The following is a 22,704-nucleotide window of genomic DNA, read 5'->3' on the forward strand; positions in this document are numbered from 1 at the left end:
TCCTGGCCAAGCTATTTGCTCGTCCCTAGGTGAATTTCTCTTGAAAGCACATACTCTGTTGGAGAAAGAAGCCATACCCAGGGACAACCACCTGCAGCCTCGAGTGAGTTACTTTTGTGTACTTGAGAGAACAGCCTGAAAGAGGAAGGCTTTATTTTAGTTCACAATTCAGACATTTCAGCGTCTAGTGGCTGACTGATCCTAAGCCACTGTGGCCAAGCAGTGTCAAAGGAGGCAGGAGCATCTGGAGGAGGAGACTGCTTACCTCTGGTAGACAGGATAGACGAAGTGAGACAGAGACCTGGGAAAAGGACAGACCTAAACATGTTTTCCCTGCCCCCACCTATGGTCTGTTTCTCCAACGAGGGCCCACCTCATGAAGCTTCCACAAAATAGTGCCGACAGCTTGGACCAAGCGTCTAACATACCAGCCTGTGGAGGACATCTCATCTTCCACCTGTAACAAATCTACCGAGAGAAACAGGCTGCATTTTTGATAGGGTAAACAAGAGAGTATGGTAAGCTTGTATTCTGGCTAGGGTGAGAGCTATGGCATTGACAATGTGCATAAATTAGCTCAAGCATTGACCTTTCACAAAAAGAGAACCAGGGAAATAAACCCAGCACTGGGCTGTAGCTCAGCTGCTAGAGCGCTTGTGAACGTGAAAAAGCCCTGGAGTTGATACCCAGCACCGCATAAAAGCAGGGTGTGGTGGTGCACCTCTGTAATCCCAGCACTCTGGAGGTAGAAGCAAGCAGATCAAAAGTTTAAGGCCATTCTTCTCAGCTGCATGAGTTTAAGGACAGCCTGGGGTACATGAGACCTTGTCCCGAAAACCAGAACTGTAATGATGTTTGAATATTTTACATATCCAATATGAAAAACATTGATGTGCCTAGCGTGTCATGAAGATGTAAAGAAATATTACTGGCAATGAGATTTCTAGAAAAATATGCCATAACATCATTAGGTTAATGTTTAACACATTTGTCAAAGCACAGTGAAGGCACTGGAAACTTATCTTAACTTGAGCCAGAGGTTGAAATCATGCAGTCTGTCCCTCATGTTGGAGTGATGTCATGCAAGCACAAAGACTAAAGAGATCAAGCTATGCTTATGTTGCAGATATTATTTTAGGATCTAAACATCTTGTTAACTTTAACAAATGTTAAGGTTGAGTTTAGGCAGAATTTTATTTCTAACTATCACTCTAAGCTTAGACTCACTCTGAAGTAATATTAACATTTAGACCTAGGGATGAGGGGATACATTTAAGAGAGCTTTCTGTTCTTGCACGGGATCCGATTGCTTTCTGAGTCTGAAATGAAATGTGCCCTGCTTTGGGGAGATGAACAGTGGAGTGGGAATTGAAAGGAAATCAAGACAAGTATGGCAGCCCACCCCCTATAATCCCAGCGATAATAAGCAGAAGATTTGCACTGTTCTAAAAACACCTGAGGACCTCATGACGTGTAGTCCAAACTGTCCACTTAAAATTTATTTTCACACTGTTATAGGAAAAATAATAAGATTGCAATCCTGTTGCTTTTAGTGTTTGTGGCTGAATAACATTGCTTCTCAATGTACTTGCTTCTTGAGAACCTCCTTCCTAGAGGAAGAGGACATGATTGACAGGTCAAGAGGAGGCAGTGCAGGCATACTTTTCGCTGGCCACTGTGGACTCCAGTGTGTCTTGGGCTCATTCCATTTTCTACACTGTTTCTCAGAACTAGAGGGATGGTTTCACAGCTTATGTTTTCAGATAGCCATTCTCTTTTGTGGTTCTAATCAGACTCTCAGAAAGTCTTTGACCTCTTTGTTGGGATACTTTAAACTATGTGCTTTAAGATATTTTTCTCTTGGGTTCATTGAAAAGGGCCATGGGACCAATGAAAGAGAAATGTCAGCTCCTTGGTAAACATTTTAGAATGACGTGCATGTGGGCATGAGTGGAGGGACAAATCCATCATTGTACTGAACACACAGTGTGACTAATAACTCATGCCCTTGAACTTGAATTCATCTATGATGTCATGGGTTCCACTTGTCTTATGCCCAACAACTTAGGACTGGTGGTACAAAAGCCTTCTGTGTCAATTAGTTCCTGTGTGGCTTGACACAGATGCAGAGCTATTTGAGAAGAGCTGTGTCAGCGGGTACCCTGATGGAAGGAGAGGGGAGGAGTGGGCAACAGCTGGGCTTGGCATGGGCTTTCACTGACCTCTCTTTGAGGGTCTTATTGGACACTTATCATTATTCACTGCACAATAGCTGCCATAGGGGAGAGCTTGTGCCTTTGAGGGCTGTGCCAAGAGCCTGCAGCTGCATGGGCGTGGTTTTGCTGGGAAGATGGAGAGGAAGAGTTCCAACTCTTGTCTGCAAGTGTAGCTTAATGCAGGACCCACAGTGCGTAAAACAGAGCTGCCTTCCCTAAGGGTGAAAAATGAATAGAGGCTGCATGTCTTGGAGCCCAACTCTGCCTTCCATGAGCACCATTGAGGAGACTAAGGAATGTTGCTCATCCACATTCGTTGGAGCAAGAAGAACCAGTGCCATCCATAGGAATGGAAGAAAGATTTGAAGCAGAGTGTGTGCTTTGGTATCCTGGCTGATACCTGAGTGAATTTCATGAAGATTAAAACTTATGTCATAGTCAACCTAAGGCAGAACTGGAATGGACTTCTAAGATGTTGTTTGGAAAGAAAACACTTCATTCTTCTTTACATCCAAGGAAAGTACACACAGTATGAGGAGTTTGTTGCAATAGAACAGTGTTAAGCAAAGAATAATCTATAACCTTTAAGATATTAATACCTAGGTTTAGAAGGGATCTTGTCTAATGTCCGTACCCATGCCAAGGTTTCACTTTACTAGGCAAAATAAATATACTTATATCCATTCATCTACATATAGACACTGCATTCATTTTTGCATATTTTTCAATATTTTTGCATTTCTTTCTATACTCTTTTGTCCAAATCCAGCCTGAAAGATTCAAGGTCTTTCCTGATGACGTGTCTAGACAATGTGTGTCAGCAAGGGTACATGGATGGCTGGTGAGTGTGGACTGGCACTGTTGGGAACTGGCATATGCCTTTCAGGGGCTTCTTGCAGCTGATCTCTGTAAGAGTTCTCTTCATTCTCAGCAGACCTGCCGTGAATTCCTCGTCTTTCTCTCCAAAGACACTTCCATTTGGTTTTCTTGCCTCTTTACAACTGCTTACTCACAAGTGTCCCCAGCTCCCCCTACAGAGCAACCACCCTGCAATTGCTATGCATGATCTGAACCTCCCTCGACTCTGTGTCTTGTGGGATTAAATAAGGACATTGACTTGTTGGGAGCATAAGTAACGTTCCGATATCAGGTGTTTAGCCCCTCTCTCTAATCAGACTACACCACCCCTGATTGCATTTTCCTCCACTGAAATTCTACATAGTGCATCAAAATTAGGGAGACAGGATATAACTATGTAGCCCAAGCTGGACTCAAACTTGTGTTCCTCCTGCCTTAGCCTCCCAAGTGGTGGTATTATAGACATTTACCACCATTCATGGTTTTAATTAATTTTATATATCTATTTGTGTGTGTGTGTGTGTGTGTATGTGTGATGTAGGTACACTGAGTCCATGTTGAGGGGCAGAGGATAGCATGTGTTCATATGGGAGCATTGTTTGTTTTCCTGTGTAAAGAGGCCAGAGGTCAACCTCAAGCGTCCTTCCTCAGGAAGTAGCACTGTGTTTTGGGGAAGGTCTTTTTGGTTTTTGCTTTGGTTTTGAGACAAGGTCTCTCACTGGGACCTAATTAGGCTCGAATCCTTGGCCAGCAATCTCCAAGTACCACCAGGCTTTGTCTCCCTAGCACAAGAAAAAGTGTGTGCCATCCCATTTGGCTTTTTATATGTGCGCTCCGAGGTTCATACTCAACTCTTTATGTTTGAAGAGTAAGCACTTTAATGACCTTAGTCACCTATTCACGAATGGATTTAGTGGTACCATTGCTTCTTGTATCACATTTGGGGGATCCTTGGCTTCTCTCCTATGTGTAAGTCCCCAAGAAAGATTTGAGAATGAAAGAAGAAATCTAAGCAATGTGGTTTCCTGGAGTTTCCATAGTTTCTGTCTCTGGCCTCAGAAGGGCATTTGGTAGGTAGCAGCTCACCCTCTCCATCACTTCATCAAACGTAAACATCTTAGCTGAAATCAACTTTGTCTGGTTTGGTAGACACCCCAAAGGGGATTCAATTCAGACCTTCATGTTTTATTCCTTTCCCTCCAGGACAGTTCCAAAGCTCAGAGAAGTTTAGAGTACACATTTTTTCCCCCTCTCCGGGCTTCTCTGATCTTTCTAGAATGCAGTAGGCCTGTTTCTGGGCTGTCTTCTTGGAGAAAGGTTGACTAGGCTTCTGTTAATCTTCAGCTTGAGAGTATGATGCAGAGAAAGGTCAGTGGGAGCCTGTTAATGCTGACTCTGCTCTGCGGCTGGTCACCACTTCCCTCTAGATCCTTCCTTGTAGGGAAGGCAATGCTCTGAGGCTGATCAGGCCATCAAGGTGGATAAAAGGGCCAGTCAAAGGTTAAGGGAGGGTGGAGCGTTTGTAGGCAGTTGCAGTAGCTGTCTCTCAGCTCCCTCTGTGATGGGTTGGGAGATCCCCACAGGCAGCTCTCATGGGACTGGAAATGGAGCAACTGTGGCTGCTGGCCTGCCTTCTCTCAATACATGTGAGGATAAGTCACAACTGAGGCCTAACAAGATCTTGAGGCCTGAGTAGTAACTGATCCAAGAGGGAGTTAGGGAGACTAAATAACTACAGAGAATATTCAACATGATGGGGAAAATACCCACAAAGGAGATAGGCTGATTGCTCTCAAGGTTTTTAGGATACTTTTTTTTTTTTTTTGGCAAGGGCCCCTGAGCCACAGCCTAGACAGTTTCAGGTCACTCGGAGCTGTGGATTTGAGCTCCTAGAGATACAGCCTAAAGAGAACACCTGTTTATTGTCATTCTCAGTCACAGACCTTTCAGGAGCCTAGATGCTCTGTTGGGGAATGACACCTGTCATTCCCAGCCAGCTGTCAATGAAAACAAAAGCAAGGAGCCCAGGATGAGCAGTTCCCCAAAGGAGGCCACTGTGTGTACGTTGGGACCCCCCACTCACATTGGCAGACATCAAACTACACATTCTTACTGTAGTCTGTGCCTCAGCCTCTGTGAACCTACTGCTCATACCTCAGTGATGGGCCATCACTCTGCCCTTGGTTCCTGCATTAGTTTTTTTTTTCCACATTGCTATGATAAAGCACTCTGAAAAAAAAATCAAGCTAAGAGAGAAGTATTTATTCTGCCTCACACAGCAGGCAGGTCAAGTGGCAGGAACTTGAAGCAGCTAATCACAGCACATCCATTGTCAATAGGCAAAATGACGGAAGCTTCTTCTGCTCCATTCTCTTTCGTCATTTATATAGCCCTGGCTCCCAACCAGGGCATAGTGTCCCCTTCAGTGGATGGGTCTTGCCACTCCAATTAATCAAGATGATTTTCCATGGGCATGGTCAGAGGCCCATCTCACAGGCAAGTATAGATTCTGTCAAGTTAATAACAACCACTAGCCAGCACAGCTCCCAAAGACCCATTTGATTTTCTTTTGTACAGTCATCACATTCCTTAACAAAATTAGATCTGTCTGTTACCTCTCTGCCTCTCTGTTCTTAAGTCCATTTATTTTTCTCTTCTTGTTGTTTTTCATTTGTTTGTTTGCTTCTGTGAATCTCTCTTTCACAGAGAGATGGGAGAGTTTCTGAAGGAACAGCAGCATTTTCACAGTGGTTGTTTCTAGCTGAGCACAACTGTGTGAGTTTTATGCTTTTCTTCTGTTATTTTAGAAATGACTTTAATTTTGGAATTTAGAAGTCAGAGGGAGAAGGGAGAAGGAGCAGGAGAAACTCTGTGATTCTGGGGTAGCCAGGGGATATATAGTGAGACTCAAGAAGAGGAGGGGAAGAGAAGGAGGGGAAGAGGAGCTGTCACCACTACCACAGCTACCAGAGATGGTGGCACATGCCTAGACAGTCAGCACTGGGGCAGGTGAAGCTGGAGAACCCATGAGTTGGTGGCCCATCTGAACTATATGTCATATTTCAGGTCATCTTAGGCTACATCCCTATCTCAAATTAGGTAAGTTAATAAATAAAATGAAAGAAAACAACAGATAGATGGTAAACACTCAGATTACAATCCTGAGGATATTTAGAAAGAAGAAATCCTGAAATTCCAGGATGGGATGCTGACGGACTTGGGGGCTGCAGGTGAGAGAGGAAGAAAACTGGACACAATGTCCACCTTTTTTAGTTGGACTCTGGGGCTTCTAAGGTTCCTTTGCCCGAGATAGAGAGCAGAGCAAAGGATAACAGATTCCAAGAAGAAAATAAAGTTTCCAGTTTTCAGCAAGTTGAATCTGAGCTGCCCAAGGTCCTGCCTGGAAAACTGATTGACAAGTTGTCCTGAATTTAGAGAGAAGCCCATCTCAGAGGTGAATCTGAAAGTCTGGGAGGAGAGGATTGGTGGTTGCTCCCTGGATAAAGATAAATCTGCTGCGGGGGTGGGCAGGTGATGAATGAGGTATGAGAGTCTGGTTGGAAATTTGACTGAAAAAGCCACTCTTGGACTCTTCCATTAAAGGAGTAATAAGAAAGTTCTGTGGCTGACAGAACCAGGCAGAGGGAAGGACCTCCAGAAGCCAGAGCTAACAGAGCTCTATGAAGGATATGCCCTCATGGCAGAGCATCTCACAGATGTCCCTGAGGAAGCGCTAGCATTTTGTATTGTCTCAGAAGAGTCCGTCATATTTCCTGGGGGTGGGAATCAGCTCTGGGAAGGTGAAAAGAAACCCTCTGCTTCAATATTCTGCTTCTGAAAGAAAGCCTGGAGCCAGTAGGAGGAGAAGACACAGAACAGAGGGACAATAAGTGTTCCCATGCTTCTCTCTTCCTGCAAGAACTGGGAGTAGGGGGCATCCCTGGGAAGGATGAGGAGATGGGCTCTGGGAGGCAGCCCCAGGAAGGATGCAGAGACACAACTAATGAAATATGCCCATTGCTCTCATTTCTCGATGCATGTGGAATTCCTACAGTCCTTTCTGCATGGATGTTATAGAGGATGAATCTCTTAGTTGTGGCCAAAAAAAAAAAATGAACTGAATGAAACAAAGAAAGAAACAGCCTGGCAGGCAAGCTGGGAGGGTTTCCAAAACAACCTGCACTCTGGAAAGGCTCTAACTCAGTATGCTTGGCTTCCAATGGTTTTGGAGCTGCAGATCCCACTGTCTTGGATGCCAGTATGGGTCCTGGCATGGGACTTCCTGCATTTTAATCCAGTTTCCTATGGACATGATTCTTAATCTCTCTATACCTCAGTTGCATCATACAAATAGGAATACGACCAAGGTTTTACCACCAATGAGTATGCGGAATGAGCCAGGAATGAGTCTTGCATTCAGCGTGGTGTAGAAATAGTGGCTGTTAGTATCACCCGCACAACCACCATCATTATCTTCTGCATACTTCCAGACTCCGCTGCTTTTCCAGGCCCCCAGAATGAATAAATGGTGGGAATTCAAGGAACAATAATTCAGCAGGAATCACCAGGAAGTTGGGCAAATGCAAGCTTGGGGAAGAAGCTCTCTAAGCTCTCTGGGAGAGGGTGTAATGGAGAGTTTTAAACACAGACACATAGTTTTCTGCAGTTGGTCTTGTAGGTTCCTTTGGAATTCAAGACTTGGATTGTGAGAGCTTAGACTGGGCACCTCGATATGAGATGGAAAGATGACTAGGGAGTGAAGAAGAGGGGATCCATCAGAAGGGAGAATTGAAAGTACTGGGAGTTTCCCAGGGGTAGGGGGAGAGGTAGAATTTACAGTACTGTCTGGACCAAGGTTATGGATCAGGACCCACAATACCCAAGGAAAGGCCAGCATGGTGCTAGAGCAAACGTACATTCTGTCCCACCCATTACTTTGCAAGCTTGCCCCTAGAAGCCGCTGCTTCTCTGAATTCTCCTGGATCTTCCCACTGGACCCCAGCAACAGGAAACCCACCTACTACGTGCTGGGCTCCCTTCTAGGCACCTTTCATCTTATCCCTGATTTAACCTTCATGACTGATGAGCCAGGCCATGGTCATCCTGGTTTTACCAATGAGATAACGTAGGAGCAGCTATGTACGCCACAGAGCTTCCTGCCCAGGGCTGAACAGAGGGTAATTAATGTGCTCAGGGTCATTGCTGTGGTGACTGTGTAATGCAGGTCCTAAACTTCATACACTGAGGTTCTTCAAATGTCTGATGACAAGACTGATGAGACACGGCAGAGTTGACACAGTATCTCTGTGTGATCATGAAATCTTTTGTCCAGGCTTAGACTTTTTCTCTTTTTGTGTTTCTATAGTTTCTTTTTATGCAAAACATGTCACCTTTACCCAGTTATCATCCCCCAAATTCACTTATACTCCCTTTTCAAGGAGTTTTGCTTAGTTCTTTTTACTTTCTATTCTCTATGCTACCCAGTTCTTTTGCTTCCTTTGGGTTCTGGATTTCCCCCCCTTCTTCCCTCTCCTCTCCTCTTTTCGTTCACTCCCATCTTCTCCCCTTCCCTCCTCTTCTCCCCTCTCCTCTCCTCTCTTCTTTCCTCTCCTACTCTTATCCATTCTTTCTTTCCCACTACCCCTCTCTCAGCTCTTAGAGACAAAATGTCACTATGTAGCTCACACTGGTCCTAGCCTCAGTCCTGCACTACTCCTGAGTGCTGGGATCACAAGTGTGCCCTGCCACAACCAGCTTCAGACTCTTTTCTTTATAGAATATCCCCATGTCACTCTGGTTCAGAGATTTTTGTAATATTTTAAAATCCCATGACAGTTCCCCAAGAAATGGCTCAGTGGATAAAAGTTCTTGCCACCAAACCTTATAAGCTGACTCAACTATCTAGGATGCACATATGGAAAGAGAGAACTACCCTCACAAATTGTCCTTTGACCTCCACACATGACAATGTACAGGCACACACACACCTTATTCCCGTACACAAATAAACAAATGTAAGAAAATCTTTGAAAAAATAACATTGTCTTAGTCAAAATTCTTCTACTGTGAAGAGACACCATGACCTTGGCAACTCTCATAAAGAAAATTATTTAGTTGGGGCTAGCTTAAAGTTCAGAGGTTTAGTCTGTACTTGTCATGTAACACACTTCCTTCAGTAAGGCCACACCTACTCCAACAAGGACACAAGTCTAATAATTTTAAATAATGCCACTCTCTATGAGCCTATGTGGACTATTTTTTTCAGACCACCACAGAAATATTTTCTTTAATTTTATTCTTTAATTTATAAATTAAATTTAATTTAATTTATTTTATTAAATATTAAGTCATTCATTCACCGCTACCCGTGTCTGCCACTTCCTGAATGTTACTGGGGGGAATAGGGTGATGAGTGGAACCCACCTACAGAGAACGTAACATCCATTAAAAAAAAAATAAATAAATAACATAAAATATGCCATCATTACTCTGAAATGTGCTTTATGGTAGGAGCATGTTAAGTGGAGGGCCAGCTTAGAAGAAGAAATGACAGCAGTGAGGAAACTTTCATAGTGAGAACTTTCTGGGTACTGGACAAGGATGAATGGCTTCTAAGTCGAAAGATATGGACAAAACAGCATGGAAGAACATAATGGCTCAAGAGAATGGTGGCTGGGGCCTGTCAGATGGCCAGACAGCAAAGATGTTTGCTATCAGACCTAATATCTTGTGTTCAGTTCGTAGGACTCCTATGGCAGAAAGAGATAACTTCCACAAAATGTCCTCGGATACCCACTCGTGTGACACGTCAAATGTGAATTCATATACTTACCTGTATACACGTAGGCACATATAGAAAGTCAAACTTCAATTGAAGTGTTGTGAAAAAGAATGGTGGCTGTGAAAATGCAGGGGTCTGCCATACCATGGCTGGTAGCAGCATGTGGCCTATTACCAAGTAAAACACTTCCTTGGGTCTTCTGTTCAACTGTCACATATTTATACCATGTTCCAGCGGGTGGTACGTGCTCTTTACATAGCAGACATCAAGTGCGAACCCTGAAGTTGGTCCTGGTAGTCAGTTTCTAAGTCAGGGAACACATGGACATTTGGGCTCACGTGTGACCAGTTTGGGCTTTGTCTTTGCCTAGACCAGGGAAGCGCTTGTCACAATTCTCAACGACCTCCGACCCCAGGATCGTTTCAATATCATTGGGTTCTCCAACCGGATTAAAATGTGGAAGGACCGCTTGGTACCCGTGACTCCTGAGAACATCAGGAATGGCAAGCTCTACATGTACCACCTGTCACCCACTGGAGGTAAGAATGGTGCCCGCCAGCCTTCCTGCCAAGCTTTGGCAAGGACACTGACTCTTACTCTGCAGAGACAAAGCTTCAAGAGTTGAAGCTGGTACTAACAAAGGAAGCATAAAAGGGTGCCCATGGAAAACAGAAGAAGGCATCGGAAATCGTAGAGCTGGAATTACGGGTAGTTGAGAGCCACCTGATGTGAGTCCTGGGAACTAAACTTGGCTCTCCTGGAAGAGCAGGAAGTGATCTGAACTGCTGAGCCACTTCTCCCTTGATGGAGAACTGAATCCAAGTGCATGATCCTGCATTTTGTGTGTGCTCAAGCAGTGGCAGATGGAACTGCCCTGTAAAACAAGCTATGGTCTTACCTAAGCTGTGGCTTGGTGAGTGATCCTGGGTCTCAGGTGCCCTGGGCTATGCTGTGGATGTGGGGTGGGAAGAGGAGAGGGCTGGACGCCAAGTCACTGCACGCATACCTTGAGTGTGGTGCCCGGTATATGTGCGGAAGATTGGGACAGGAACAGAAGACAGCAAAGCTTTCTAAAACTAGTGAGCCAGGCGCCTCTGCTGCCCACCATGTTGTTGTATGTGGTTTCTTTAAAAATGAAACATCTTAAATGGGGCACATACATGCACTATGGTGGTCATAAGGCGGCCAGGGCATGTCTTTGCCGAGTTGATTCTCTCCATCAGCCTTTGTGTGGGCTCCAGGAACTGAACTCACGCTGTCAGACCTGCACACCAAATGCCTTTACTTGCTGAGCCTTCTCACCAGCACTTACCCGACCCTTTCTCAAACTCACAGACGCTATTTGTGGAATTCTTGTGTCTGTTAAGTCTACTTTCACTGTCTGGAAACACTATGCAAAATGCTCAGGTCAGCCTTCCCCCAGCTAAAGATTGTCATTTTCTTAACATTCACCCTTCCATACCTGAGACAGAACCCCGATTTCCCAGATCGACCCCTTGTTAAACTTGCACACATGACCCGCACCGTCATTTATGCTGGCATTTTCCACCGGTTTTCACAACTGTTTTATCATGGGGAGTGAGAAATAACAGATTAGATTTAATAGTATAATCTCTCTCACATGTGTGTACATGTATGAATTTATGTGCACCACATGTGTGCAACTGTCCACATAGGCCAGAAGAGGGCACTACTTCCTAGAACAGTTGTGAGGTGCCTGAAACCGGTGCTGGAAACTGAACTGGATCCTCTTCAAGAGCGGTGAGAGCTCTCCACCACTAAACTATCTCTTGTTCGTTCTTGCTGTTGTTGAGCCTTCATTGCCCGGCCCTCTCCTGGAGGACATCAAAGGACTGCGCATTCTCTAAGAATTGTACTTTTAAAGTTGGAGCACAGCTTTTGAAGCCTGATTTGCTGGATTTGAATCTAGCTCTACCACCTATTAGCCAGTCGCCTCTTTCCTCATCTATAAAATGAGAGGGTGGCGATAGCCTGGCTCTTGGAGTGAAACGGTTAAATTATTCCAAGTGTGTTGAAGGGCCCTAGAGATAAGGGGTCTATTCTCCCTTATCTGCGTTAAGTTCAGGTGTGGTCTTCAATTTTATTCAACGGAGTAGTCCATTTGTGGTACTGGGCCACCTGCGAGCACTCAGCAGCTTGGCTGGACAGCTGTGTGGGATGCTCCTGGAGGACTCCGTGCAGGTGCATGCGCAGTGAGCACTCAGCAGCTTGGCTGGACAGCTGTGTGGGATGCTCCCGGAGGACTCCATGCTGGTGCATGCGCAGGAGACGCCCTGCCTCAGCACAACCTTGGTGCCGAGCCTGATGTGCCCGGGATGCACGCGTGTGAGCGTGAAAGCTAAGTCTACAAAATCTTGCCCCGGGTCTCTCTGGCTTCAGGTTGGAAGAAAAGATCTGGTGCTGTTAGTGCGGATGAAAGACAATACATAGGTCCACTATTTGTTCATGTCCACATTTGCAGAGGTGAAATGAAGTCATACGTGATAAAAAAAAAAAAAAAGACAAATTAATGACTCAAAAAATTGTCAGCTTCTGTTCCAGCTGCAGCTTTCACATCTGTCTGGACCCTGTGCAGTTTACTAAAACATGTGGATGTGTCTGTCACGAACACAGATCACCTACTTTTCTTCTTTTGTTTATTGTTTTTCTCTTTTGAGACAGTCTCATTCTAGCCCATGGTGGCCTCAGACTCTCAGTAATCCTCCTGCCTCAGCTTGCCGAATGCTGGGAATATAGATAAGTATCACTATGTCCAATTTTTTTTTTTTTTGAGGACAGAAAGCAATGAGGAAAATAATTTGATTTTTTTAAAACATGGTACATGTTTCCTTTCCAGCACAACTACTCTACATTTTACTAAAAACAGTGTTTAGAATGTGAAAACGTTTTGACATACACATTTCACCTCAAGCCAATTAAAAAAACCTAATGAATTAAAATGAAGGGGTTTGATGTACAAGTTTCATCTCAAGCTGTTAGAATCATTAAAAGGAACAGATGCCCAAAATCTACAGTAAGAACAGAGTTTTCTTTTGACGGTGGGGGTGATGGCTGATGAGGTTGATGGAATTTTTAGCCAATCCAGAAACACTGCTGTGGCAGGGTCTTCCTCGCTCAGTCAATGAACTGTGAAATTTCTCCGTGCACCAAGAAAACAGTTATTTAGCCTCTGCTCAAGGCACTGTCTGACTACATAAATCAGTGATACTGATGACAAGCACATTTCCAGGGGAGGATGGCCGGGGTAGTGTGTGTGGGTGTGGGTGTATCTGTGTGTGTATTGTGTGTGTGTGTGCATGTACGCACATGAGTGTGAAAGCCAGGGGTCAATGTGAGATGGCTTCCTGAGACAGGCTTTCACTGATTCTGAACCCGGAGTTCACTGAAATGGTCGGCAGGCGAACTAGTGCATTTTCACGTCCTCCCATCTCCATGGTCCTGCCACTGGAGTTGCAAAAGCACACAGCCAGGTCTGGTTTTCATGTGGGTTCTGGGGAGCCAGACTCAGGTCTTTCTCATTGCCCAGCCAACATGTGTCCCACAGCTTTATTTCCCCACCCCCAGGAGCGCTGCATTTTAATGCTTTCTCCTCTGGGTTTTCACAAGCAGAGGCCATCCTGACGGGATTAGGATGAGGAAGGAGAAATAATGAAGGTGATTCACTAATTCTTTAACCACCTGGATCTACTCCGGGGAACATGGCCTGGCACCTGAGATTGTCTCCATTGCCCCCACATCCTCATTCTCTTTTTCCTTTCCTCTATGACTCTTTCTGTTCTCGTGTTTCTATGCCCAACACCCTCCTGTTTTTCTTAAAGAATATTTTCGGGAAAAAAAGGCGTAGAAGCCATTAATACTAAGGTAGAGAGAACCTATAAGCTGAGTCAGCACCAGACACCTTCAGAGGATGTTTACTTTTAACTTATGTGTGTTTCACATGCACACACACACACATACCACTACACACATACACACACATGCATACACATATGAGCATGAGTGCCTGTAAAGGTCAGGGGACAGGCTCAAGTGTTATTCCTCAGATACTTTCCATCCTATCTGTCTGTCTGTCTATTACAGAATATCCCTCTGACCTGAAACTCACCAAATAGGCTAGATTGGCTGGCTTAAAAGCTCCAGGCATCTGTCTGTGCCTGCCTCCCTTGCATTAGGATTACAAGGTGTGCCACATTCAGTGTGTGTGTGTGTGTGTGTGTGTGTGTGTGTGTGTCTCCTCAGTTCCAGGAGAAGGTCTTTACAGTGGGATAATTCCAAATCCCTTCCGGTTAGCAAACGCTTGTCAGATTTCTAATAGGCCAGAGAGTCACCCCACAAAGGCAGTCCTGCCCAGACCCCGAATGGCTGAGGGCCAATTGCAGCTATGACTGTACATTTAGGGGCAGAAGATGAACACAAAGCTATAAGCTGTCCTGTTTTGATAACCTACAGGCACAGACATCAATGGGGCCCTTCAGACCGCCATCAGGCTGCTCAACAACTATGTGGCCCAGAATGACATTGAAGATCGGAGTGTGTCCCTCATCATCTTCCTCACGGATGGGAAACCCACCTTTGGGGAGACCAGTACCCCCAAGATTCTCAGCAATACCAAGGAAGCCGCTGGAGGTCAGATCTGCATCTTCACTGTGGGCATCGGCAATGATGTGGACTTCAAACTGCTAGAGAAACTTTCTCTGGAGAACTGCGGCCTCACGCGGCGTGTTCTGGAGGAGGAGGAGGCAGGAGCCCAGCTCATCGGGTCTGTGGTCTGTCTTTTCATAACCAGAGATCAGGGGGAAGGCTGAGGGTAGATGTAGTAAGAAGACAGAGCTGAGGGCGTGTTCTTTTTTTTTGTTTTGTTTTGTTTTTCTGGGTGTCTGGAAATGAAGACAGCTCACTTCTTTGAGGAATGACACAGTGTGTTTTATTCTTATTTTCAAATTATTTTTAATTATTTCTTTTGTAGCATCTGTAATTGAGCCCGGGGTCTTGTGTATGCTAACTAAATCATCCACTCAACAGTGAGCTAGCCCTTCTGTTATTTTAGCTTGAGATGTGGATCTTGCTAAAATCGTCAGATGGTCTTGAATCTGTAACCCTGCTGCCTCAGTATTTTGGAATACTTGGGTGTACTACCATAACACAGGCTCATAATGTGTGTGTGTGTGTGTGTGTGTGTGTGTGTGTGTGTGTTTTAAGTCGTATTTGAGTTTGGTTGCTGACAGACTCCTCAATCTGCATTGTGCAAATACGGGATCTATTTCAAAGGGAACGTCTGCTCTATCTAGATGTCAGCAGCCACCGTCAAAGACAGTTATGAACATCTCTGAGAGATGCACTCAAAGCAGGTGCTGACTATGGGACTGGCCAACGTTTATCTCCTAGAATTTCAATGGAAGGTTTAAGTGAGCACATACATCTGCTTCCTACGTTATAAAAAAATATTCGAAAAACATATTCAAGCCAGGCATGGTGGCACATGCCTGTGATCCCAGTACTCAGGGAGGCAGATTTCTGTAAGTTCAAGGCCAGCCTGGTCAACAAAGCGAGTCCAGGACAGGTGAGGCCACACAGGGAAACCTTGTCTAGAGAAACCACACACACACACACACACACACACACACACACCGTGCTGAGTGCAGAGCAGGAGGCGATCTCCAGCATAGTCAGACCCAAGCCCTCTGAGAATCTGATTTCCTTCAGGACTGACCACCTGCAGCCCAGCCAGGCCTTGACTCCCCCTGTCCTACCTCGGCAGGTTCTACGATGAAATCCGGACCCCGCTTCTCTCTGACATCCGCATAGATTATCCTCCTGACGTGGTGGAGCGTGCCACCAAGACCGTGTTCCCCAACTACTTCAATGGCTCTGAGATTGTCATTGCCGGGAAGATGGTAGACAGGAAGTTTGATCAGCTGCATGTGGAGATCACTGCCAGCAACAGTAAGAAATTTGTCATCCTCAAAAAAGACATCCCCGTGGACTCCCAGAAGCTGGGCAATGATGTCTCCACCGGCCCCGGCTCTGCCAGTGGTAGTGGGGAGGACCCCAACCACATAGAGCGTCTTTGGAGCTACCTCACCGTGAAGGAGCTGCTGAGCTCCTGGCTGCAGAGCAACAGCGAGCGCGAGAAGGAGCAGCTGAGGCAGAAGGCCCAGGCTTTAGCCTTGAACTACCACTTCCTCACCCCTTTCACCTCCATGAAGCTGAAGAAGCCAGGGCTGCACACAGGCCGTCTGGAGGACACCCTTGGCATGTCTGCGGCCACCGGACCTGAGACAGTGGTGCAGAGCCTCCGAGGGGCCGACAGGCAGCCAGGTAGCACACACAGCCTCGGGGTTGGCCTGCCCGTGAGTGCTAGTTCCTTGTAAGGCCAAGGGAACCTCGGCAGAAATCCGTTTTTTTATTACCCCATATTGCAAGTTTTATAAACAATGACCTTTCATGACGTGCGTGGTCACTGGGTGCTAACTCAAATAGCTCTGCTTGTTCTAAACTGTAGTTCACAAGAGCAACGGAAAGCAGGGCGGGAGGCTGAGACAGGGTGCCCACTGCAGTCAGCTCACCAGACTCAGACAGACAGACAGTGAGTTTAAGCTCAGCCTAGGCTATGTAGGAAAGTCCTGTCTTGCCAAAAATAGAAACAAATACTATATATACACATTTTTACATGCAGACTGTTGAAAATTTGTGATTTACACACCAGCCATTCTGATGCCAGTTGTCGGAATTCTTAGTGACAGGAGAAAACGTTTAACCAAAGAGAAGGGCTGCGCCATCCATGCCAGCAACAGGTGGAATGTGGCCTGTTTTTTTTTTTTTTATTGTAATATTTTTATCGTTCTTGTCAAATTTCCATCTCCTCAAGAGGAGACTGAAGTGAACCAGGCCCTCCCAGAATCCCATAAAGGCCGGATAATTTACTTCTCACATTAAACTCTGACGTGCACTTGCAATGGCAGCGAGAGCGTGTCCGGATTCACAGACCCTCCAGAGCAGTTAAGAAGTCCAGGACAGTCTTACGGACCTCCCCGAGGGGACAGTCACTTACCCGTAGGTGGGGAAAGTCCTGGGTTCCAGGAGGGACCACTGCCAGCACTAACTCTGCAGCCAGTGTCCTTTGGCATGAAACAAGTGTTCTATTAATATTAGATGCCCCCCCCCGTGGGGTGTGTCGTCCTGGAAATGTATTGAGGATTCCAGGCCCTCCAGCACAAGCTGCTTCCTGTCCCAGACAGGCGGAGCATCTGCTGGCTAAGAGACGGAGACTCCATTCTGATTTGTTTATTTTACTTGTTGTTACATTTAATTTACTTGTTGGATGAGTGTGCCCCTGTGTGTGTGGGGGGGGGGGTGGCGGGGTGTTGCGCAGAACACACGGAGACGTCAGAGGACAACATGAGAGAGTTGTTTTTTCCCTCCACCACGTGAGGCTCGGGGATTGAACCCAGGTTGTCAGGCCTGGTGACAAGGTGAAGAGTGCCTTTACCTGCCGAGTCATTCTTGCTGCCCTGGATCATGTTTGAAGGATCTTTTTAATTCTTGCGTTTGGTGTTGTCTTATTATTTGAAATAGGGTCCCACTAGATAGCCCAGGCTTGCCTGGAACGCGTGGTCTTTGGGTTTTTTACTCTCACAGTTATGATGAACATATCCGAAGGCTGTGGGGTGCTCCTCAGATCCACCTGCCGCTCTCTGTGCCTCTTCATACATTTTAACCAATAACAACTACACTCTTCTGTGTCCTTTTCAGGACCTGCTCTCAAGAAACCATACGAGCCAAGAATTAAAATCTCTAAAACATCAGGTAAGCGGGTGAGGGATTGAGAAGTAAGGAATTCTGCACATTCTCCGAAGCCAGGAAAAGCGGGAGCTCACAGACGTGTCCTCGCGGCCTGCATTATTCAGCAGCGTGGGACACGTGAACCAGAACCATCACGAGTCATAACTGAGTTTAAAGGACCCTGCGTTTTGGGGACGTGCGCTTCCAGCCTCTGCTATCCCCAGGATAAAAATGGTGTTACCAAAATAGCGATGCCTGGCTGTAGAGGCAGGCTTCTCCTTCTTTTTTGATTTTTGTTGTTTTTTTAGTTCTCGGCTTTGAAGGGAAAAGCCCAGACCGCAGATGTAATAAAGCTTCCCTTTGGCAGTGTCTTGTGAGAGTGTGATATAGTAAGAATCCGGATGAGGAACGTCTGGGTTTTCACTCTCCCAGGGTCCACGTCTTCCGTTGAGTTTCTGTTCTTGCCCTTCTGCTGATGAGCCAGACGCGCATGCTCACAAAGCCAAGGACGTCCCGGTGTAACCTGAGCTGTGGGGATGGAAGCGCAGGGTGTTCCACAGAGAGAAGGCACGGTCTTAGGTGCGTGTAGGTGCCAGCAAACCTTTGTGCTGGCCGCTGCCTGTGCTGACGCCTGCCGGGCTCCTCCACACACCCTCGCTTGTATGAAACTTAAGACAGCCGAGCTGTAACCACACACACCGGTGTCAAAGGTGGGCGTTGTTTCCACCGTCAAGACGGACGCTTTTTATCACCTACCTCACCCCACAACCCCACACACACAACTCACCCCACCACGTATGTTTGTACGTGGGTGAGTGCGCGTGTTTGTGTGTGGCACAGGATGACCTCCAGTCTCGTTTCCTGAGTACCTTCCACCTTTCAACGAGACAGGATCTCCCCTTGATTTGAAACTTCACCATGTAGGTGAGAGTAGCTGACACCAAGATTACAGGGATCAACTGGGCTCGTGATCGCTGAGATTAAAAAACACGGGCTGCCACACCTGGCTTTTGACATGCTTTTTTACAGATTGGACTCAGGTCGCTGTACTTGGGAGGCAGCTTCCTTCACTGACTGAGCCACCTTTCTGGTCCTCACCTTGTATTTCTTTATGTTGCTGTCTACATGGGGCTTGGGGCCCTTCCCGGTGAGAGCTGCCAAATTCACTCAGGGTCTTTTCTGAGACAGTGCTGGAGGAAAGGGGGTTTAACTGTCATAGGGAAGGCATGGATTTTTTTTTTTTTTTGCAACTTGAAGACTAGGCTCCTCCAGGCTTAATAGTTCCAACACACACACACATACACACACACACTCCACATAGTCATACAAAGCAGAGGTGTATTCCCAATCACATTGTTTTATATATAAGTCAGAGAGAAACGAAATCTCCCATGTAGGAAGAGAAGGCAATGAGTGACTCTTGCAGGGTCGGCGGAAGAGGTAAGACTGCTTATCTTTAGCAGAGGTGGAAATGGGAAGACCAGGCAAAGACTAGGGCTGAAGCGTATATCCTCCCTTGTGTGACCCAAAAGAGAAACTTCCACCATCGTCACTGACTGTACTGCTCGGCCTTCTAGTGACTTTGATCTCGACTTGTCACTGTCTGAACTTGGTGCCAAGGATTATTACAGCAGCCCACACTGTAAATGCTTAAGAATGAGGATGTGTCGTGGGAGTGTCCAACCTGTCAGCATTGTGACATGATGTTGTAATCTACAAATTTACACTCTAGAACCTATAAGTGGGTTACAAAAAAAAACCCCAAAAAGTGACCAGGAAGATGGCTTAGTGGATAAGAGCAGTTGTTAAGCAAGTGTGAGGACCAGAGTTTGAATCCCAGCAGGGACATGCCACACGCCTGACTGTAAGTCAGTGCCACGGGAGTGCTGGCTGGTGAATAAGGCAGAGAGTGATAGAGAGGGATACCTCATGCCTTTATTTGACCTCTGCACACATGCACAAATACTTGTGTCACATGTGAGAATACAACTCCACACAGACACATGCATATACACACTCAAATAATTCCATAATGATTTAAGACAGTTTAGGTTTTGTATTGAGCTGACTCATAGCTCTCCTCGGGATGAGGGTTGGACACAGCAGACTACCTTGGAGAAAGCATTTTTTCCGTGGAAATCTTTCCTTTGATTTTGTAAGATGTATTTATTCTTATTCTATGAGCCTGAGTGTTTTGCACAGCTGTGCACCACTGCATACGATGCTTGAAAAGACCAGAGGGCAGTGTCTGATTCCCTGGAACAGGAGTTATGGATGGTAGTGAGCTTCCATGTGGACATGCGAAACTGAAATTGAGTCCTGGGTGTGTGTGTGCAGGGTGGAGGGAGGGGAGGGAGAGATTCAGTGCTTTTACCCACTGAGCCATCTCTCCAGCTCTGGGTCTCCATTGACAGTTAAGGGACAAAGAAAATGATGAGTATCCACATGGGAAGTCAAACTCAGTAGTCACTAAAAATTCTCCCTTTTAAAAATCCCCCTTCTCTTTTTATATCATCTTACCTCTAAAAGTTTAGCTCTCTGAAGTATGATGGAGACACCATTACTTTTGGATTCGGGAATCCAGAAGTCAGTGAACCTTCACTGGGTAACTTTGGGCCATTATTACACTTCTGTACACTTTTCATATTTAGAATTGAGGACACTATTCTTTCTGCATTATTATTATGGTTATCCATCCGATAACAAAGTAATATTTAGCCAATAAACATTTTTTCCTTTTCTTTTTTTCTTGCTCTTGATAGTGGATGGCGATCCCCATTTTGTTGTGGATTTCCCCTTGAGCAAGCTCACTGTCTGCTTTAACATTGATGGAGAGCCTGGGGACATCCTACGGCTGGTCTCTGATCACCTGGACTCTGGTAAGTCCTAGCTTCTCTTGTGGTGCCTAGGCAAAGGGAGTGGGCATTTCATCCTCTGTGCTGAAGATGAATGGCCAGTTATAGAGGGGAACATTCTAGGTGCTCAGCAGGCACTGATGGCTGGTAAAGGAACTGTACAAAGGTTCTGGACACACATTCACCCCCTTACTTTATACTCTGGTCTTGGACATGCCGCATAGCAGCTGTAGTTTTTATTCCGTGAAATGGACATAGTAATACTCTGCTTGTCTCACAGGCTATTACATAGTAGATACAACTGAATCGTAACCGGAAACACTCAAGTGCTATAGACATTTATCACATCTTATTGTCATTACATCTTTCCACTTAGAAACTGTAGTGGTAGGGAGGTCATAGTCCTTGGAAGACTTATGTTTCCAGATATTAAACATGCAGCCCACAAGAGGAGTTTGGGTCTATAAAGGGACTGGGTAAAAAGAAATTAGCATAGAGAATACTTTTTGAGTGCAGTGCAGATAAGACTGTGTCAGGACAGCCACACAGACCAGTGTCATGAGGACCACTTTGGCATGCAACTTCTAATATTGCCAGTACTAAGCACTAAGTGTTTTGTCAAGACAAGTTATGGACAACCCCCTTGGGTAGTGTTTGTGATGTAATTACATGAAGTTTGATCCCTGATCTCCTTTATTGCATTGTTTTCTTGCAGGCTGCCCTCACTCCATGTCAGTCATTGTGCTAAAATACCCTGACCAAAATCAACCCGGGAGAAAGGGCGTATTTTGTCCCATAATTCTAGGGTAAAAGTGGCAGGAACTTGAAGAAGCTGGTCATATCACATTCACAGTCAAAAACAGAAAGAAATCTCTCCACTCTTATACAGTTCAGGACCCCCTGCCTAGGGAATGGTGCTGCTCACAGTAGGCTGGATCTTCCTACATCAATCAACTTAATAAAGGCCATCCTGCAGTCATGCCCCAAAGCCAACCCAATGTAGACAATCTGTCCTTAAGGCTCTCCTGGGATGATTCTAAGTTGTGTCAATTTGGCAAGGCTCACCATCACACGGGCCTTTCTAACCTCGGAGTTAAATCTCTAATGTTTCTAATTTGAATGGCAGCTGGCTTGGAGCCAGTGACCTACCCACATCCCTTCCTGGAGGTGCTCCGTCTTAAGAGCTTGATAAGGTTTGAATGGGTAACATCCTTCACAGTGCAGGTTTCGAATGCTTTGTCTTCAGATGATGGCGATGTCTGGGAAGCTATGGAACTCTTAGGAGACAGGGCTTCCTTGGAGGAAGCGAGTCACCATGATTGGGTCCTTGAGAAGGTGCACATCTATTTGACCTGGCTCTTTGCTGTTAGGCTCCCTGATTCCTGACCCCCGTGAAGGCTCTCTGCCACACATTCCCACTCCTGTGGAGAGAGCTGCCCCACCGTGCCCTCTTTACCACAGTGAACTGAAATCCTCTGAAGCCGTGGACCAAAATAAACCTTTCTCTCCTTATCACTGTCAAGCATTTTGCCATAGCAACGAAAAGAAACAACATCAAGCTCCTTTGTTGTTTATGTGTTCACAACAGTGTCTGAGACATGAAATCAATGTGCAAGTGTTAGGCCCAAGGGCAGAGTGTGTTTTCAGGCCAGGATTTCTCCTTTCTTCCTATCTTTGCTGGATCAAAAAGGCTTTTTCTCCCTGGGTAGTTAAGAAGTTTCCAAGATTTATAGAAGTCTACCCCAAAGCAAAAAATCAAAAAACAAAAATTAATTATGTAGCATCCTTTTATTAGTGAAAATTACCTCTTTTCCTGGAAGCAAAACATACAGCATACATCACCAAATTCACCCCCAAATATTTCATGTATAGTTGCATCTATTTGTTGTTCAGTGACACACCAATGAACTCTGGCATCCAGCTTCCAGAGATCTGGAAAGTTGCAGTTGTGCTTATAATGCAGTAAACAGAGAAGGAGTTACATTCAATGGCAGTTGATGACTTTCACATAAGTTATCTTCCTGTGATACTACCCCAGCTTCCCTTAGATTTTATACTCCTCCTAGATTTTATAAGACAAGGAACTTCAGATTAATATTTTAACTGATTTATCCAAAGGTAAGCACATATTAGGTAGAAGAAATTGGCCTTCTGAATTAAAAGGCCATTTGAAATTTCAATCCTGCTCAGA

The 22,704-nt window shown here is 45.5% G+C and overlaps 1 protein-coding gene across 1 annotated transcript in view; it reads left to right on the forward strand.

Moving 5' to 3' along the window:
• The window catches only part of Itih5 (inter-alpha-trypsin inhibitor heavy chain 5), a 95,422-nt gene that overhangs the window by 64,770 nt on the left and 7,948 nt on the right, over positions 1-22,704 (forward strand). Inside the window, exons 8-12 of the mRNA XM_021631834.2 lie at positions 10,226-10,394; positions 14,326-14,635; positions 15,635-16,194; positions 17,629-17,682; positions 20,421-20,537. Coding sequence (XP_021487509.1) covers positions 10,226-10,394; positions 14,326-14,635; positions 15,635-16,194; positions 17,629-17,682; positions 20,421-20,537 — 1,210 coding nt within the window. The remainder of the gene's footprint in view (positions 1-10,225; positions 10,395-14,325; positions 14,636-15,634; positions 16,195-17,628; positions 17,683-20,420; positions 20,538-22,704) is intronic.

This window comes from Meriones unguiculatus, chromosome 19, assembly GCF_030254825.1.
Source record: "Meriones unguiculatus strain TT.TT164.6M chromosome 19, Bangor_MerUng_6.1, whole genome shotgun sequence".
In the NCBI taxonomy this organism is placed as follows: domain Eukaryota; kingdom Metazoa; phylum Chordata; class Mammalia; order Rodentia; family Muridae; genus Meriones; species Meriones unguiculatus.